The sequence below is a fragment of the Seriola lalandi genome, unplaced genomic scaffold, assembly GCF_002814215.2.
Source record: "Seriola lalandi dorsalis isolate HSWRI2012SDOR001 ecotype SW California unplaced genomic scaffold, Sedor1 jcf7180002054672, whole genome shotgun sequence".
Taxonomy (NCBI): domain Eukaryota; kingdom Metazoa; phylum Chordata; class Actinopteri; order Carangiformes; family Carangidae; genus Seriola; species Seriola lalandi.
Genome location: NW_019525225.1, coordinates 250918 through 270297, shown reverse-complemented (window position 1 = coordinate 270297; position 19380 = coordinate 250918). Strand labels below are relative to the sequence as shown.

At 40.8% G+C, this 19380-nt stretch overlaps 1 protein-coding gene across 2 annotated transcripts in view; it reads left to right on the top strand.

The window, feature by feature from the left end:
• mtus2a (microtubule associated tumor suppressor candidate 2a) overlaps positions 1 to 19380 on the top strand; it is a 41443-nt gene that overhangs the window by 19703 nt on the left and 2360 nt on the right. For both annotated transcript variants that reach the window (XM_087178027.1, XM_087178026.1), the window contains exons 5-13: positions 10679 to 10843; positions 13693 to 13791; positions 16638 to 16825; positions 16924 to 17049; positions 17820 to 17886; positions 18409 to 18623; positions 18778 to 18883; positions 18985 to 19058; positions 19206 to 19304. In XM_087178027.1, coding sequence (XP_087034153.1) covers positions 10679 to 10843; positions 13693 to 13791; positions 16638 to 16825; positions 16924 to 17049; positions 17820 to 17886; positions 18409 to 18623; positions 18778 to 18883; positions 18985 to 19058; positions 19206 to 19304 — 1139 coding nt within the window. The remainder of the gene's footprint in view (positions 1 to 10678; positions 10844 to 13692; positions 13792 to 16637; positions 16826 to 16923; positions 17050 to 17819; positions 17887 to 18408; positions 18624 to 18777; positions 18884 to 18984; positions 19059 to 19205; positions 19305 to 19380) is intronic.

Below are 19380 nucleotides of genomic sequence, written 5' to 3'. Positions count from 1 at the left end.
ATCTTCAGGGCAGATTGGAGGCTGCAGTCAGTCGCTATCGGAAAGTGACGAGACAGGCTTTCCACCTCTGGCGACTCTTTACTCTTGGAGAGTAGGATTGGCGAGTTTGATGATGAACTTGTAACATTTCCATGAGACTGGAAAGTAAACAGCTGTGAATGATAACGTTGGCAATGTAGCAATAGCAAAACTTACAAATAGCTCCTTTAATCATTGAGTAGTGCTCAAAATTGCATTGTGTAGGTATGTGTATGTGCAATAGCTAAATCAACCAGCAGAAAATTAATCAGCAACTATTTTGATAATCAATTTGTTGTCAGTCATTTAAAAAACAAGAGTGCAAGTTCCAGCTTCTTACATTTGAATATTTGTTGGTTTTCTTTGTCTTTGATAATATTAAACTGGGCTTTGGCGAGGAAGCAATGTGAAACTACCAAGTGGAGCTTTGGAGGATGGTGATGGTCAATGTTTTTGTGAGCAAACAGCTGGTCATGTAATTGAGAAATAAATCAGCAGATTAACCCATAATGAAATTAATTGTTTATTGCAGCAATTGCATGATGCAAACCTCTCTTCTACTCATGTTTCTCGTGTTCTTACTCTTTCTCTTATTTTTCAGTTATTGTTTTTTCCTCTACATTCTTGCACATGAACTGCATCAGTTTCACATGGTGACAAGGATTTTCCAGCAACTTGGATTTTCTAAAAAAAACATTTTTTTCTTCTCAATCTCAAAGTTTACCTCCTACCTCCTGGCATCAGTCCATCTAAAATGTTACAGCAGTACAGCAATCGCTCAAAGTGATATTCCCCCCCAGGGGGAATGACTAGTGTATAGCAAAAAAGTAATGAGCTGAAAAACACAGTTTCCTTTGGCACTTGGGTGCTTGATGCCACCAACTGCCCCTTGTGCAACTATATATTTGGATTTTACTCTCTATATTTTGGTTTGTTGTCAGAGACAAATGTGAAATAAACAACAGTATTGAATTTAACACTCCCTTTCCTGCAGCTAACGGCTTCATTTGTAAAGCGCTTTCCAAATAAATGACTCTGCAAATACCAACATGAATCAATGAAATGGGATTCGAGCATGAGAGAAGTCTCTGCTGCTTCATTCTGGCCAAAGATCACAAGTTCAATCTCAGCACCATACATCAGACTTAATGTGACTATTTACTGACAGTAACGACTGCATCCACTTAATCCATAAGATAAGCATATACAATAAAACAGTGAGCTAATCTTTTGCTGGTCAGCATATTGTCTATTGAAGCAGCTGCCACCACTTAATTTATCATCTGTAGCGCAAAACTCCATAAGCATTTTGACAATTTTATACATATTACACCTGTAAACAAACACACACACACTCACATACTCACAAAAAGCAAATGAAAACCTGCCGGCAGAGCATCAAAGAGTAGACGTTTTAAAAGTGTTGCCTGCAGCAGAGTTCCTCTTCCTGCTGTTGAACTGCTGCTGCTCAGAGCACAGAGAGGCCAAAATGGTGTCAAGGCTGATTGACAAGAGAGGCAAAAGATTAAGGCGCCTTTGATGTTCATTTCTGTGCGTGCGTGTGTATGTTTTTTTTTTTTTTTTTGCGTGTGACACAGTAAGAACAGCATGATGGGAGAGCAGGAACATTTACTTCCACTTTTGACTCTGTGTGGTGCTTGTGACCTTTAGCTGTGAGGCGTATGAACTCCCCGCTCTATTTGAACCCTCCGGACTAAAAAGGATCCTGCTCTGTGTGAGCACATGTTCAGCTTTAACCGGAAGGTCGTCTGATGTGTTTTTGTCTAACCATTCTACCAGATATTGGAAAAACAGTTGTAGTATGTCTTGTCTTTTGTGGACCTCTGTCTCTGTCTCTCTTATATACACACAAATAACTTCACTTCAATAAAATCACTAAACTACAGAAATCCTTCTACAAATCTTTTTTTTTGTTTATTTACATCCATGCTCTCACATGGAATGAAGCAACGCAAGACTATGAGACTATCCAAGTCTTTTCCAATTTTATGCAACAGAAGTAAATGACTATATATATATATATATATATACATACATATATATATATATATGAATTGTGGTTTATTTGGTAGTTTTTCCGGGTGTGACTAATCTTACTAATTGCATTAGTTCTGTACAGAGATAGAGGTGCGCTATTTGATAGATTCCCCCTCCGCCTCCCCATCTACCACCACCTCTGAGTGAGAGAAGAGACCTTCTCAGCAGAAGCTGCACAAACTAGGAAGGGCGCCTGCTCTGATCCACGTGGTGAAATTACATCATTGATGTGATGTGCAAATAACGTTTTTAATATAACTTTTCTTTTTTTTTTTGTGGCCTGTTTGCTCTGTTGTATGTCCATTTGTGCATGTGTGCACATAGGTGTGCTAATAGAGGAGGCTTGTTTGCAACACTTCATTTTCCCCTTGCCTCATCTCACCGCACTCCAACTCAGATCAAAGAGCAGACAGACTGACAGATGAGCTCTCACACATCCTTCAAGGATATCAGGGGAGCAGCGGCAACGGAGTACCTCCTTCTGTAAGAGACAGAAGAAAGGCCAGCTTCAGTCGCTTGTTTCCCCCATTGATCAGCAAGTAAAACGGACTCCATGACGGCTCTGGATGATACCAGCAGGAGAAATCATTAAGGAATAGAGCGTTGAGGACAAAAAGGATTGCAGGGCTCTAGTAAAGTGGGTTAGAGGAAGATCCCTGGAGTTGAAACTCCCCGCTGTCGTAGCTCATCAACCTTTTCTGATCAATGGGTTATACATGGATCCGTGTAAATGTTCCTTGTTTGTCAGTAAAGGAGAGAGGGAAGAGGCAGAGGGAAAGCATATACTTGGCTTGAGAGAATATGCCATAATTTGCACAGGCATCAGTCCATTTTCATTTTCAGAACTGGTTCACGCAAATAATGCACACACACACACACACACACACACGCACACACACACACACACACACAAAACCCATTTGGTTTTATTTTCCCAGATTTTCAAAGCAGTTAAAAGGAATTGGACGGAATCTCATTTCTCCTGCTCACAGAATTGAAAAGACACCTTTAAAAAATTCAGCAGCAACATCTCTTTTCCAGATCCAACGTCCCAGTTACTCCGCGGATATTCCACAGAACACACAGTCAACGTTTTTTTACAAGACAAACTGTTGACAGCTTGTTTCTGTTGATTTTGAATGCTGTCAACACCACAAACCATTCACTGTATTGGAGTGGAGGTTGAACTTTCAGAGATGCACTTTATATCTAAGAAACTGATAACTGAATGAAATCAAAATGGCTAGATGCTACGAGAGGTTGAGTTAGAATACCGACCCTTTGGGAGGCAGATGAAATGGAAACACACCAACACTTAAACACCCTCGCCCTAAGGAAACCAAGGTGACATTGAGCTGAGAAGGTACGGCCTTGATTGATTCTTATCGCCTGTTTACATATAAGTATGCATTCGAGTATGTGTGTGTTTGACTAGCATCTGGGGGGCTACAGGCTACTCTATATAACATTGATTAGCCATTAACCCAATCTTCCCTTTATCCCAGTCATTGACATCCCCTAAGGTTTCAGTGTGTGTGTGTGTGTGTGTGTGTGTGTGTGTGTGTGTGTGTGTGTGTGTGCGTCAGAGGGAGAGTATCCATGCATGTAAGATACATAGGGGATGCCTTGTTAATTCCACTGTGATTGACAGACTCTATTACATAGTTGAAAGGAGAATCCAGCTGGAGGAAGCTGATGAAGCCTGTGCCTTTGAGCCATGCCGACTCCCCGATAGAAACTCGATCGCCAAAACAAACAGAGTGTTATCACCTCTATCCATCTTCTCTTTAGCCATTAATGAAATTATGGTGAAAATCAAATGAAGGACAGAGAGAAGTGAGCTGACAACTGAGGGAGGGGGGAAGAGGAGCTGAAGGCAAAAAAGCAGTGATGAAAGTAAATTCAATTCAGTCAAAATGAGCGGAGGGGAGAGGGGGAACGGAGAATGTGAAAGAAAAACGAGCGGAAAGAGAAGCACGGAGAGCCTGGCAGAGGGAGGAGAGTGGATGCCATACCCCAGATGCCATGGCTCAGATCTGGTCTGTGACTCATGCTAGCTCACTGTGAACAGATGGTTTCTATGGTGCATGTGCGCACACAGATACACACACACACACATACACACACACACACACACACACACACACACACACACACACACACACACACAACCAGTCTGACACACAAGTTTACCAGGGTACAATGCTTCAATGCTTCCACATGAGCACATATACACACAAGAAAACACAATGCACGCTCACACATAGGCGCCCTGCTCATCGCTCATCCTGGCTTATAGTGAATATAATCTATCAAATGACCAGTGGATAGTTTACACACTCTCACAGACCGTGTATATCCACGCTCATCTCCCCATCCCCGATCAATAATGACACAAGAGATTGCCTGCACAACGCGACCATGTGACTAATGTAAAGCTGTTTGCAAGAAGCCAGGAGATGGTGATTAAGCTATGTCGCACAACTTGTACCTCTCTTGAAAATTCAGTTTCTGTTTGCATTGTTTTATGTTAGCACCAAGTCCCTCAGGGATGGTTCGCCCCAGGCAGAACTCATTTATTCAGAGGAGCAGCTTTGGTGCGGATTGTTTTGGTGACCAAAGGATCCTACCTCCCTGTGCATATACAAATAAGTGCACAAACACACACACACACACACACACACACACATACACTTCCTGGTGAATACATTATTGTAAAATCCAAGCAATTTCTCCAATTTATTTACTTATAAAAATAAAGACTACATTTACTGCATGCAACACAATGTATGCATACAAACCCATACTTTGTGACTCTAGAGACCGGGGGCCATATTAGGCCTCCACACATTTAGTTTATTTAGTTAGGCTCACAGGTTTGTTCTATTCTTCAAACTATTTGTTTTAAATATATATATAGTATCAAAGAGTCTCAGTTTATAAAAGTAGCTGTTCTTTGGTGCAGTGCCAGTGTGTCGAGTTCAGCACTTTCTTTGATATTGGTTGATGGACTACATCTACAACTTGGGTTCAGTGTTTTGCCCAAGGATACTTTAAACATGTGGACAGAGGGAGCCAGGTATCGAATCACTAAACCTGCGACCACAGCCAGATTGCAATGACAGCAATTTATAAGTCATGCACAATTCTGCATGTACATATATAAACACAGAATATATTAGGATATGTTCAAAGATATCATTAGGTTCTGAAAAGAAAAATTATTGACATCTATAAATGATTGGAAAAACAAGCGAACAACTAAACAAACAAACATAGAAATCTATTCTAAAAATATTTTCTCCCTTTCAAAACTCATTTTGGATTTTAGATTTATTGTGCAACACAGTGTTGGGGTCCTGGCCTCCTAGTCTGGGAACTACTGCTTTAGATATTTCTCAATGTGAAATGAAAATCCACACATAAATAAATATACTAGCTTGCACATATGAGTATGCCTCTGTCTATGATCTCCCACTTCTGTGTATACATGTGGTTCTCAGGTTTCTACATCACCATACTAGTGATGCATGAAAAGTTCCCAAAGCTTCATTATCAATCAATCAATCAATCAATCAATCAAACTTTGTTTGTATAGCACTTTTCATACAGGTTAGTGCAGTTCAAAGTGCTTCACAAATGACTGATAAGCTAAAAAGAGAAAGACAAGTAAGTAAGAAAGCTGACAATGAGATAGAATAGAATAGATTTCCTGCTTTTCCAGCTCCACCACGAGCTGATTGACGAGGTTGTTTACGGTATATCTTCCTCATTTACCAGTCAAGCGCATGGGCAGCGTCTCTGGACCAGATATGATCTTGGACAGAACACTGCACTGCTGTTACTAAGCTCTGCATTTACTGCTGTCAAAATCCCATAAAATATATTTTTTAAAATGAAAGAAATTAAAATATTTGATATCAACCTCAAATGCTTTCGCTGGTGCTCAGTTGTCTGATTGACAGAGAACAATTGACCAGACAGAGATGTGCTCATTAGTTATAGGTCAAGTATGTACCCACAAATTCCCAGAGCTCCACAGAGCAGAGAGAGGAAGAGGTAATGGTGACATTGACTAGTCAGAGATATAAAACGGAGGAATGCAAATGATGAGTGATAAAAGATGAGATAAAAGAGAGAGTGCTATTCAGGGGCACAGAGAAAGAGAGAAAAAGAGATATCTTTCATTAATGGCAAAAGCAAGCTGATATGCATCACTGATTGGAAAAATGCCAGCCGAGGATGGATAGCAGAGCGTGAAGAGGGATAAGAAGAAGGAAGGAAGAGACTGGCTGTATGGGATCAGGAGGAGGCAAACAAAAAGGTATAAAAAGGAGAGGAAGAGGAATAAATCGAAGGCACTGCAATGGAGCCGTCAGCAATCTTAGCACATGATGATGGATGAAAAAAAAACAAACAAAGATTTTAAAAAAAGGGACCATGAGTGAGAGGAAACAGCTGAGAACAAAAGACAGCAGTTTTTTCCAGCTCTGTGGGAGGCCGTGTTATTGGAGCAGCTTGCTCCTCAAAGCAAAACTAATGCCAGCAAAATAACGCTGACTCTTATATCTCAGGCCTCATACACTAACTGGAGAGGAAACAGATATTAAAGCGTCAAGATCAAATTGAGCTTTGTGCCTTCTTAGAGTTTTCCCTTGGCAAAATGGAAATGCAGTTCCATGCTGCCTGCATGCTCCCCAGTTGTTGGCGCAAAATCTGACAGCAAAACTGCAAAATGTAGACCTGAGAGCTGTTCCATTTGGCTGTAGCAGAACTGAACATGGTGTAGTCTGTATAAAGCACAAGCAGCACACATCCAGGCGCACACATGCATACACACCCACTGCTGAAGTGAACCTACTACACAGCGTGTAGTGCTGCCACGCCAAGGAAAAAGCTCCTGTTTCTTCAAAAACACATTGCCCCTGGGAAATAAGTGGATATTTTAGATTGTATTGTATTGTATATTGTAAAAAAAAAAAAAAAGGATCATTGTGTTATTGTGATAGTTGATAAGCTGGGTGGTGGTTATGATGTGGAAGGATAGGGAAGTTATAAAGTTCCGAACTCAATTATTTTATTAATGTTTTATGAGCATTTCCATGTTTAATACAGTGGTGGAAGAGGTTAGCAAATACACATTATGCAGAATGGGCTCTTGTAGAGGGATAATATTATATACACAATATTGATTGATTATTATTACTGGTGCATTGTAAAGCAGCACTTTAATCTCGTAGCTCGTTGAAGTGGAGCTCATCTGAAGCACATTTTACACAGAATTATATCTGTAAATGTAAAAAAGGAACACAAAAGTATAGCTCTCACACAAACCTAGTGATATAAAAAATGTAACATAATGTGTATGTTTGTACTGTAAATGGAAGCACGGTACACAAGCAAAAACCAATAAAGATTTTTTTAAAAACAATAAATAAACAAACAAACAAAACAAAAAGAAGCATTTTAAAAATGATCCTATGAGCCGACTTGTTATTTGGAAGGACCCACTTTTGTTTTATGTTATGTGTTTTAAGATGTTTTTTGAATCAAGATCTCTGTAATGAGTGTAGGCCCATATGCTTTATTCTATATTATATGGAAGTTTACACAGAGTGTGTATACATACAACTAGAAACTGAGAAAGCATCTAAAGACTCAGTTGTATCCAAACACTTGGACAACCAGCAACAACTAAAATCATTTCTGCCACACGGACAATATTGTTTATATATTGATTTGATCATTTTAGTTGATTTTGAAGTTTCATTTTAATTCTGTTTAATTAGACCGCATATTCTCACCGACAGATGTCAGCTTCATTTAGCACTGTTCACAACACAAGTGTGTAATTAAGCCTGAAGATTGTATTCATCAGAGTCTATAATTTGTTCTGCTTATTAACTGTTGCTTCCTGTCATTTTAAGTTTAAAATATTTGTCACCCTTCATCTCCCTTTCATAAAGCACAGGCCTATTCCCTATTAACCACTCTCCCTAAGATCTTTTATTTGTTTGCTACGTTCACAGTCGACATTCACATCATGCTGTCTGCTCGACGTTTCATCCTGTCACAAGACAAATACGAAAATCTGTCTTAACACACGCTCACATTTTGCCAAACTGTATCTTCAAGCAGACCTGTGGCAAATAGTGTTTTGGTTTTAAGAAATAGTTTAAATGAACACGCTGTTGCAATAAATGAGACATGAAACACACAACCGAAACAAACTGCTTAATCCTCCCTGATTTCATCAAATTCAGACTTGATACTGGAGGTTAAAATAAGGATTTCTGGAGGTTGAGTCATTCAGAACCATGAGTTCATGAGTATAACAAAAATGTGTGGGACAAGTCAATTAAATCCTTACATTACATAAAAAAAAAAAACTTCATAACAACTGTCAAACTGTGGAATAACTGCTTTGACCAAAAAAAGTGCAAATGCAAAGTACCCAACTGCAACGAAGTGTGTGAAAGTCAAGGTTAAAGCTGCATACATAAAGCACAAACAAATGGCCCTGCAGAGACGAGACCTGGGTTGCGGACTGAGAGATAGATTAGACGATAACCCTGGAGCTGACAGCAGCAGCCGCGGGCCTCCTGTCCTCTGTCAGCACCCAGATGTCAGGAGATTAAAGGTACAGTCCCACCAGAAGGACGTAAAGTATTTCTCCTCTAATTGTCAAGAAGAGAGTGACACTCCTCTGTGGTACAACGCTATGTTACTGAAGCATTGTGAATATATGACAGATGAAGTTCAAGCTCATGTGTGTAGACAAATATTTTCTCTGGATAAAGTTCCAACAGCGCTGTCAGACTCTAAATCTCCCAAGTATCACTAACAAGGAAAGGCTTGGGACCAAAAGGAAAAGTTATGAAAGGATAAAGCCAGATCACAAAATAATGAGGGAAGTAAAATATTTGAAGTTCTGGGATTGAATCAGAGGTTTGGGTGGTTGGGTGGGGGTGGGGGGGACTCATGGAGAAAGGTGACTGTCTTTTAACCGCCTTTTAGAAACAGAAACATTCACACACCAACAAACTGTGTGAAGGTTACTGTTGAAAACAGGGCAGACTGCACAATCCCTAAGGCTTTTGGCATAACATTCAATTCGAAACAACAACCAATGGCTTTCCATAATATAAAATAAATATAAATGGTTATTTTAAGCTCATATTTGGTGTTTTTCTTTAGCCACAGGCTGAGCTGCATTTCCGTTTGACCATGTGCAATTCACATAAGGTTACGTTCCATTTTTTTTTAGATTATCAAGGAAACACACAAAAAACTACAGTTGTAACACTCGTTCCCTGCAGATGTCACAAGTGTTAAACAGTCTGCATAAAATAATGACAGCTTTTACTTTCTTTGCCTCTAAGTGCTGACAGTTTCATGTTTACATCAGCACATTTAAATTGCTCCCGCCGTCACTGTTCTTCACTACAGGCGATGAATGACCTGATGGAAATGAGTTCTTTTTTCCTTTCTGAATTTTGTGACTTCAATCCAGTTCCATGAGCTGTGTGAAATCTAATGGAGGTCTAATGACTGATACCCAGACTGACTGGCTGACAGCAAGCTGCTGTTCAAGCAGATGAAAACACAACAAGGTGTCAAATATCTGCTCTCAGTATCTTTTGCATCAAACTACTCCTAACATCATAATTCTCCTGTTGAAATAACATTTACAGAGGTTATTTGCCTGTTTTGAAGGAGACCGCAGAGCATTCAACTGAATCAAAGTAGAAAATAAATAAAAACTGAGAAATAATAATAATAAAAAAGCTAAATGTCAACAGGAAGTAATCATTTCGTAAGGAAAACACCAGACTGAGTGTTAGGTAGAAGCTATGGTGAAAAGCCTGTACATGCTGTGGAACAAAAATTGGCAGTGTAGACAGAAACAAGGGGTTGCGCAGCAGGAGAGAGGATGAGGAACAGGAATTCTGTTGCGTAAATTATTAAAAAATAGACGACCAGCGCTCATTTTTCAGTGAATCGCAGATAAAAGGTTGCCTGTTTATCTAATGGCGAAGCACCTTTTTTCACATTGTCTGTGTTTGTGTCAGTCAGGACCATCAGTTAAGCTCATAAACAGCGATTAACATGGAGCTGGATGAAATACGCTGGGAGTTTATCAGTTAATGAACAGGCCCATTGAGCCTATCCTCACTGTCACAGTTCTGCTGCTTCAGTAAGGGACTGCCATGTTAGTTTTTCTCTCCTCAGCCGCAGAGTGGCCATATCTAATTGGCCCATCTAATTTGCTGCTCTACTAGTGTGTGTGTGTGTGTGTGTGTGTGTGTGTGTGTGTGTGTGTGTGTGTGTGTGTGTGAGCACTGCTCCAGGTTAACAAAAGGAAAATTGAGAGCAACAGCAGCAAGACCCAGAGGTTACAAACCATTTCTCAGTCCAGTGAACCTAAATTCAGACATAGCACAGCCCTATCAGATTGTGGGAAAACCAATATGTGATCATAAGGGGAAGAAAGAGATGGCAAATGAATCTGAGAGGGAAGTCTGACGATAAATCCTACTGTAAACGAACATTTCTCTATGAGAGTTATGTGAACTTATTTATCTAACTCTGTGTATTTCAGGTCTGAGTGTGAGTGAGGAGCCTCCTCTTCACAGAGTGACCACCTGCCCTCCATCAACAGATCACCAGAGAGGCGCACCATGCCGCAGCAACAGTCTCCAGCCACCATCCACCCCGGCTCTGCCCCGGCGCTACCTGCCCCCCCAGCCAAGAAGCTCCCCTGGAGGTCAGAAGTGGTTTATGTAGAAGGACAGAGAATGACCTATAGATTATCGCTTTGACAACGGAAATGATTTGTTCGGTATAAATATTTAAAATGTTCGAATTTTATCTCATTTGGCTCAGAATCATTTCTATGTGGACAAACTTCAATCAAAATTCAATCAAATCCCTCTAACTGAAACATTTACATCCACCAAAAACTGTGAACAACTGGAACGATATCTATTACATGCAAATCTGAGCTCCATGCATGTGAGAGAGAGATGCATTTGTCCACCACCAACAGATTGTGCCATATTGTCACATATGTGGATGACAACAGTGTCAGTACTTTGACAAGTATTTTACATTTATGTTAAATAGTTAGCCTGTAAAGCCTTGCAAGAAATCCATGGTAGAAGAAGCACAGTGTGTACTCCTGTAACAACGTGATGCAGCGTACTTCCTAAGGTTGTTAAGGTTGTTCATTTTGGCTATTTATTCATAAAAAATTGCATTTTAGCTTTTAAAGGGATAGTTTGGGTTTTTAGACGTGGGGTTGTGTGAGATAGTCATATGTAGTCTGTACATTACCTGCAGTAGATTCTAATGATGGTTGATGGTTTTTGCACACGGTTGTATTTTAATTGTAAATTAACACCACAAGCTGTGTAGTATCACACTTCACTCACACATATCACCTGTCTCTTTTTATAGGGACTGACTGAGTGAACAACATAGAAATCTGTTATTGTTGTTGTAACATTATCTTTAAAAAATGAGCACAACTTACCAAGGTGAAACATATCTAAACAGCAAAACAATGTAGAGCTTCCAGACAGTCATGTCTGGGTGTTGAGGATGCAGACAGTGTAGTGGCTATGAGAAAATTTCTGTCACCCTGTGTTTCTGTAGGCCTGAGCTGATTTTAAACGTGTTGTAAATTATTGATGAAGAAATACCTGAGGAGTCCCTGTCAGCCTGCAAGTCATGCACCGACACTCCTTTTTATCTGTACTGTATATTCAATCTTTGTCTCTCGATCACAGTACAGACATTACAGACTCACACATTTTATGAAACACACACACACTTTATCAGTTGACAGACACCTCTGTCTTGCTGAGCCCGTAGCAGACTTTCACCTGAGACTCTCACTCACATACACACACTCACATTGTGGCATAATGCTCAAACTATGCTAGTCTTACAATCATAACAATTGTGCTCCTTTTTTCATTCATTGAACACATACGAAATTGATTATGTCTCTTTCAGATCGAATGACAGGTCTACAGAAATACAGGGATGTAGACCAGACAACTACACAATAACTACATTTATTAATACTCAACACTCTTTGGTGACCAAGCTTTCATAAATGTGCAAAAATAAAACCATAAACTGGAATGCAACCCCACTATCCTAAACAGCTTCACAAGTGAGCACAACATGCATTGACTGCATTTTCCACCAGTCCATAGTTCATCTAAGTTCAGTTTTTGACCGTAAATATGCTGACCTCCAGGAGAGGTGTCTAATGGCATTCTGGCAGACATGAGGTGCAATTTTATAAGCGTTGGTTTTTAGCCCTGCCGCTACTATGGCTCCATGGATGTCAATATTGAAATAGATCAGTAATATTGGACGACTTTGACCAATGACTCTGGTGATCTCCTGACTGTTGCCTTAACATCTATTATATGAATTGCCATCAAACTTTGTACATGACATTCCCGTCGGCCTCATTTGTACTTTGTGTTTAGTGCTAATTAGCAAATGTTAGCATGCTAGCAGGTTACACTGAGATGGTGAACATTTATAGCTCTTATAACATTATTGCATTGTGAGCTACTTAGCATGCTGACATTAGCATTTAGTTGTGCCTACACTCATAGTCTAATTACATTATCCAGAACCAACTAGCTGTTTCACATCCATACTAAAAATAGTCTTGCTGAGTTTTTTGTAGCAGTGTGTGTGTGTTGGCAGTAATGAGTCACTCTGAGAGCCAAGTTTACATCACCACACCAACACTTGCACAGTGAACACACACACACACAGAAAAACACACACACGGTGTCTCTGCAGGCCCGAACTATCTCTCCAGGGTTATATGGGGATTTGTTCAGGATCAGAGGCTTCGCTCCCATTACAGGTCTAATTAGTCTCTTTTCAAGGCCTTTCTCCTCCTCTCCTCCGTGCTTCACAACAGATTCCCTGCTAACCTCCTGAAACCTACTTCTTTATTCACTATCATCTGTTATTTTTTTTCAACACAGTTTATGTCCACCCCACTTTTCATCACTCTTCGCTCCTGTGTAACACATCTCACATTTATTGTTTCAAATCCAGCCATTTTCTTTACACTCACACACCTCACCAGGTCTTCGCTAGATTTAACGCAACACTCAAGGGAAGACGCGTCAGAAACAAAATTTAAAAAGTACTCAGAGTTTCTGATTCTTGTCTGTCTTGGCTGCAAAGTGTGTCACGGAGAGCAAGGAGGTGATGGGCACATCTCCTCCAGTATGCTCGGCTTCTCTTTGACCCAGAGTCCCCTGGGATATAGTTATACTACACAGCAGGGGTGGAGATAGCTAGAGATGAAAGCAAGAGGGTAACAGAAAGATTGAAAAAAAAAAGTTAGGAGAGAAGAAAATCAGCAAAGAAATGGAAAAGAGGAAAAAAAAGTCGAGAGTGAGGAGTCGACAGGGACGGGCTGTTGGTTTGATGCTTGTGTGAGGAAACTTGATTAACATAATGTTATATAAAGCTCAGATACATTTTTCAACATGTTACTGCTTCATATGCTTTGTCACATATTAGCCAAATGTCACATTGATTGGTTTTTAATCTTTGATTGATTGACAGTGGGCAGGAAGGAGTTTCAGCGCAGTTCAGAGGTCACACGTTCCCTCCCGTCCTCACCGAAGAGGCTGGCCGTGGTTCCTCCTAAACCTCAGTCCCCTGGTGAGTCCTTTCTCTCATTACCAACAACAAACCATACAAAATAAATATCTGTATGTTCACTTTGTATGAGTCAGTAACACACACAAAGTTGCTGAAGGTAACAGGCATTTTCATTCAATGAATATAGCTGTCATCATTTTACCACAGAAAATTGAATATGAATGTGCATATCTGCTGTCTACCTGAAACTGAACCCTAACAAAAGCAGGCTCTATAAATTCATCCCACCTGCAGAGCCAAGTGTTGATCGCGCTGTTGCTATCACTATTGCACATCTGATTAACCAATAATCAGAGCAGCAGTCAAGAAAATGAATTGTTTTCTAGCATTAACCCAATGTCTGCAGAATCGACACAGATAAATAGTTGACTTTTGTTGTTGTTACATATTTGTTGCAGTTTGTTACCAAGTGAAACCAGATGCAAACAATGTATAGCTCCTATGAAATGAGCTCAACTGATTGTATTGGATTTTATCTTTTGATGTAAAAACCAGTGGTGGTGTATCTGCTGCCTTGCTGCAAACGGTCATGAGTGACACAAGTGAGAGGATTGTCTATTAGTTCTGGTCCTCTCTCTGTGAGTCCTACTTCTCCTTTTCCTTCCCACTTGATCATCTACCTTCCCAAACCTTTCCAGAAAAAATAATCCTTCTATTTATGACCTGTTCTCAGTCTACCCGCACATAGAAGCGGCTTGCATCCATTTCAGAAATATACAGTGCTGGTCATACACAGCTTCAAAGTTAGCACATCCTTCGAAGTTGATTTGAACTATGTAATCTGAACTTTCCTTCCTCTAGGCTCTGCTGTGGTAAAATCATTTTCTCGCAGGATTGCACAGGGCCTCCCCATCTTTCCTGGCAGAGCTGACACACATCTCCTCAGGCTACACCTCTCTCTTTGCTCACATTACTCACCACTGTTACTGCTCACCCTTCTGTTTATGGCACCTTACTTGCTCTTTGCGGGACCTCGTCTCCTCCCACGCAGACATAAAATAAAAAACATTTTTCTTCTTTCTAAGTTTCGGCATTGTAGCTTTTCTCTTGTTTACTGCGACTTACAGATATTGACATTGTCTAGTGTTGCTCCTACCTGAAGCCGGTCTGGACAGTGTGTCAGCAAAATGTCAGTGTGTTGAAATGAAACTGAAATTCACTTCCATGAATAACCCAGCCTGAAAACCTTTAACCACACCCTGTAAAAACACACACACACACACACACACACACACACACACACACACACACACACACACACACACACACACACACACACTATTATCTGCCCCCCACAAGGTCTGCCATCACCTTTTCTCATTGTTTCTTGCCTCATTATTCTGCTTTCATCAACCCCTCTGTCATCATCTGCATGCTGCCTTCACACTCAGCCATATTTAGTATTCACTATTCTCTCTCTCTAACTTCTCAGGTGCGCGTGTGTGTGTGTGTGCCTGTGTGTGCGTGTGTGTGCGTGCGTGTGTGTGTGTGCGTGCGTGTGTGCGTGCTTGCGTGTGTGTGTGTGTGTGCCTGCAAAAGAGCTAGACATCATTTACATAAATCGTTTTCAAAGACGGGGAATCCTAATGTGCCTTTAAGGCAAAGACACTGATGAAGATGTAATACTGAAACATTTGCACTTTTTGCAGTTTTGCATATTTTTAGAAATGTGTCTTTTGTCTGTTGATGTTTAGTTCTTTCATTTTTCTCTTGGTGCAGAAATGATTTCCCCATGTTCAAGGTTTTATTTGTACACATACACTGGCCACTGTGTGTATGTGTTTACTGTATACCTTTAGCTCTTTTCACGTCTATCACCATTACAATCATTCAGCACCCTCAGGTGCCTCCCCACACCTTCCTAGTGAATCGGTTGTCTCTCTCTCCGCTCTCTTCTCTCATTTATCGGAGCACTCCCTTCATTTTATCCCCTCCACCTCCCTCTAACCGATCTCTAACTCATTACCTGGGACCCTGCACCCCAAGCCCAGCCTCCCGTTGTCATGGAAACCATTCCCCATGCTTCAGTAAGCCCGAATGAGATGGTTGAGGCAGGTGACGTGGAGCTGCAGTGATTTCTTTATTGTGTGTTAAGACAATCGTGCTCTCACACATGCTCATTTGTGGACATAAAGGCGATAAAATTTAAAAGAATTCCGTCTGTCCGAATGATGCCGTGTACTGATGCTGTGTCTCCACAGGCTAGAACATGTTGACACTGCATTGAGAAGGTGACTCACACAGAGGTTAATAGGCCTGTCTGTATGTCAACTGCAGCTTAATAGGTACCCTCCTCCAAAGAGAAAATGACCCTCACTTGTTCCCGTGTGTCTGGCTTTTAAATGACCTTATTAATGGATTAAGCTGTTACTTGAATGTTCCTAATGCTTTTACAGACACATAGTACAAATAGTATATGTACATGGTATATACAAATAGTATATATTATTGTGTGCTGCAGCTCAGTCATTACTTGACATTGATCACATTCATCAAGAGATTAGATGGTCCATCATGAGGAACAGCAGACTGGGAATTACCCCAGGGCTTCCTCTGTAGAAAAGATTCAATTAACTTACTGTCATTTATCATGTGAACACGGTCATTAGCAATAGGTCAGGCCCGATCTCCTCTGATTTAATACTCATCAATTTCATTATTATAGATAGATAGTTAGATTTCAGAGTTAGTACATGACTAATTAATGACATATGGGCAATATCAATAGAATATTTCCATATCATATGTATCTACAGTGTTTTTTTATTTCTTGTAAACATGCTCATGCTGGTTCATTTTGTAAGTGGTAATTTAATTTTCTCTGTTTGGTTTTTCTCTCCCTACAGTCCAGTCTGTGCAGCGGCCCGCAGCAGCAGTGCGAGGGTCGGCTCCCCCGGGGTCCCCTCGCCGCGTGGCCCCACTCAGGCTGCAGCAGGAACAGCAGGAGAGCCTGCAGAGAGAGAAAGAGGAGGCTCAACAGAAAGAGAGAGAAAGGCAAGCAGGGGAGAGAGAAAAAGAGGAGCAAAGGGAGGAGGTGAGTTGTTGAGAAATTCTGCAGCTCCACTTAGAGTTTGCTCTGTCTTGTTCTGGTTTATTCTGTTTTTTTTTATTTTTTAATTCTTTGTCACATAGGTTCAGAGGCTGCAGGGACGCTGTGAGCAGCAAGAAAGGCAGATGAGAGTGCTAAGAGAGGAACTGAGGAAGACCTCCTTAGGCCTAGAAGCCTTCATCATCACCACTCAGCATTACTGCCTCAAGGTATCCAGCTGGAATGATATCTAAAGGTTCATCTGAGATCCCATGTAGATTTACAACATATGTCCCTCAACTTTTTCCATTTACGCTGAGCTTGGATTGTGTGGCACACGTACACACAGTACACACACATGAACCCAAGACCACATGTAGTATTTAACACTATGAGGTGAGAGTCACAATGAGCAGCAGGAGTGATCGTGACTGTGGGATGAGTCCTCGTGTGTCACTGAGCCGGTTTCGCCCATTTCACCTCCGAGGTGCTATAGCTGTAATACTGCTCCCAGACTGCCGAGGGACTGTCTGACTTCTTTATGGTCACTGTCTGAGTGCTGCAATCACTGGCCCACAGTGCAGATGAAGAGGAAGGAACTGCTGTGTAGGTCTGTTTGAGTAGGTTTGAGCTCCCTCTGCTGGCATGAGTCTGCTAGCCAGTGGATAATAACAGCATGCTGTTTACAGTACGTGCGTGTATGTAAAATTCAGTTTAACCAGCATTTCAAGCTATTTTCTATGTTTTATATATATATATATATCGTCTTGTTTCATTTTTATATTTGCATCTTTTTTTTTTAAATCTAGGAGTGACTGGTTTTGTGCAAGGCATTTCTTTGGTCTGTTTTAGCCACACATGGCTCTAACAGTGTGTACTCTGGTTAACACACCATAACTGTATAATTACATCACAACTAACTGTTTCAGCATTTACATCCATACTCTAAATGGTATTTGGAACACACACTGTCAAAATGCTATCTAATTCTATTTTTCAGAATAAAACTACAGAAGAAAATCAAAGGAAATTGTCTGTGGAAATGCAAAAGATCAGAGAGGAAATGGGTGAGTGAGAGCTGGCGTTTGATCAAGCAAATCACCTCATCAGTCACATCAGGCAACGGACAGGCCTTTTATTCACAGCACACACTTTGATTGTCATAGCAGGAAAAACACAGGTGTTACTAATAACATTAACGACAGCTCAGTCCTAATCAGGTGTCCCAGGGAGCCGTGACAGTGTGACAGTGACAGCCGGCACAATAACAGTGCCGTGGGACTGAAGCAGCTAAATGGAATTTAGCCGTCACTCATTTGATTTTTTTCACACCTGTGCTTTTCTTTCTGCAATATTTCATAATATTTTCTGTGACAATTTACTTAAAGAGCACTTTGTCATTATGCATTGTTTACTTTAAAGAGGTTTGTATGTAATATGAAAAACATCAAATATATGCTATCATATAAAAGGACTCCCAAATAGATTTGTTTTTTTTGTTTTTCTTTTTTAGATTATTAAGCTTAAATGAAAGTTAATTAATTGTGGCAATATCACAATATCAAAAACACACTCTACTTCATCTACAGCATCTAACTCAGCCCGATGGGAGAGACTCCAGCGGGAAAAGACAGTGCTGGAGGTGGCGTTTGAGCGAGAGTTGCAGGAGCTGCAGCTGCAGCAGGAGGCAGAGCTGGCTGCTGTGGAGGAGGGGCTTAGAAAGTGTCACTCAGCAGAGACAGAACACTTGAAGGTGGAGCATCAGTCAGAGATGGAGGAGCTTAGGACCCAGCAACAGGAACAGGTGAGAAAGAAGGCATCATGGGAAATGTGTCTGTTTTATATTATCTTTGATGAGATTGGAGCTTTCGACATGAAGTCTGGTCAGTTATTAAAGGTGTGTGTGTGTGTGTGTGCGTGCGTGCGTGCGTGCGTGCGTGCGTGCGTGTGTATTTTAGGTGGAGGAGATGACAGTCAACCACCAGGCAGCCATTCAGGAGCTCAGAGACATGCATAACATCACCATGGCAACACTGCATGAGGAGCACGCCCGTACCATGAGAGGTATGATTTTAGATCTCATTGTTCAAATAACACAGCATGACACCAGCACTGCCACAAACAAGCCCACCTCTCTTTTATTGTGTTTCTGAATCTATGTGTAGACTTAAGGAAAGCTCATGAGCAACAGAAGATGCTTCTAGAGGAGGATTTTGAGAAACTCAGGCTTTCTCTACAGGTATGATTACACTTTTAAAAAATTTAATGTTTTATTATTTTGGTCGACGCACACTAATCTGTACTCTGTGTGTGTGTGTGTGTGTGTGTGTGTGTGTGTGTGTGTGTGTGTGTGTGTGTGTGTGTGTGTGTGTTTATTTGTGCTCAGGATCAAGTGGATACTCTCACATTTCAAAATCAGAGTCTGAGGGACAAAGCCAAACGTTTTGAGGAAGCTTTGAGGAGGAGTACAGACGAACAGATAGTTGTGAGTTGCATGCATCACTCTCATGTGTAACAGGAAATGATGTAGATGTAGACATCTGGATATTGAACCTGCAATA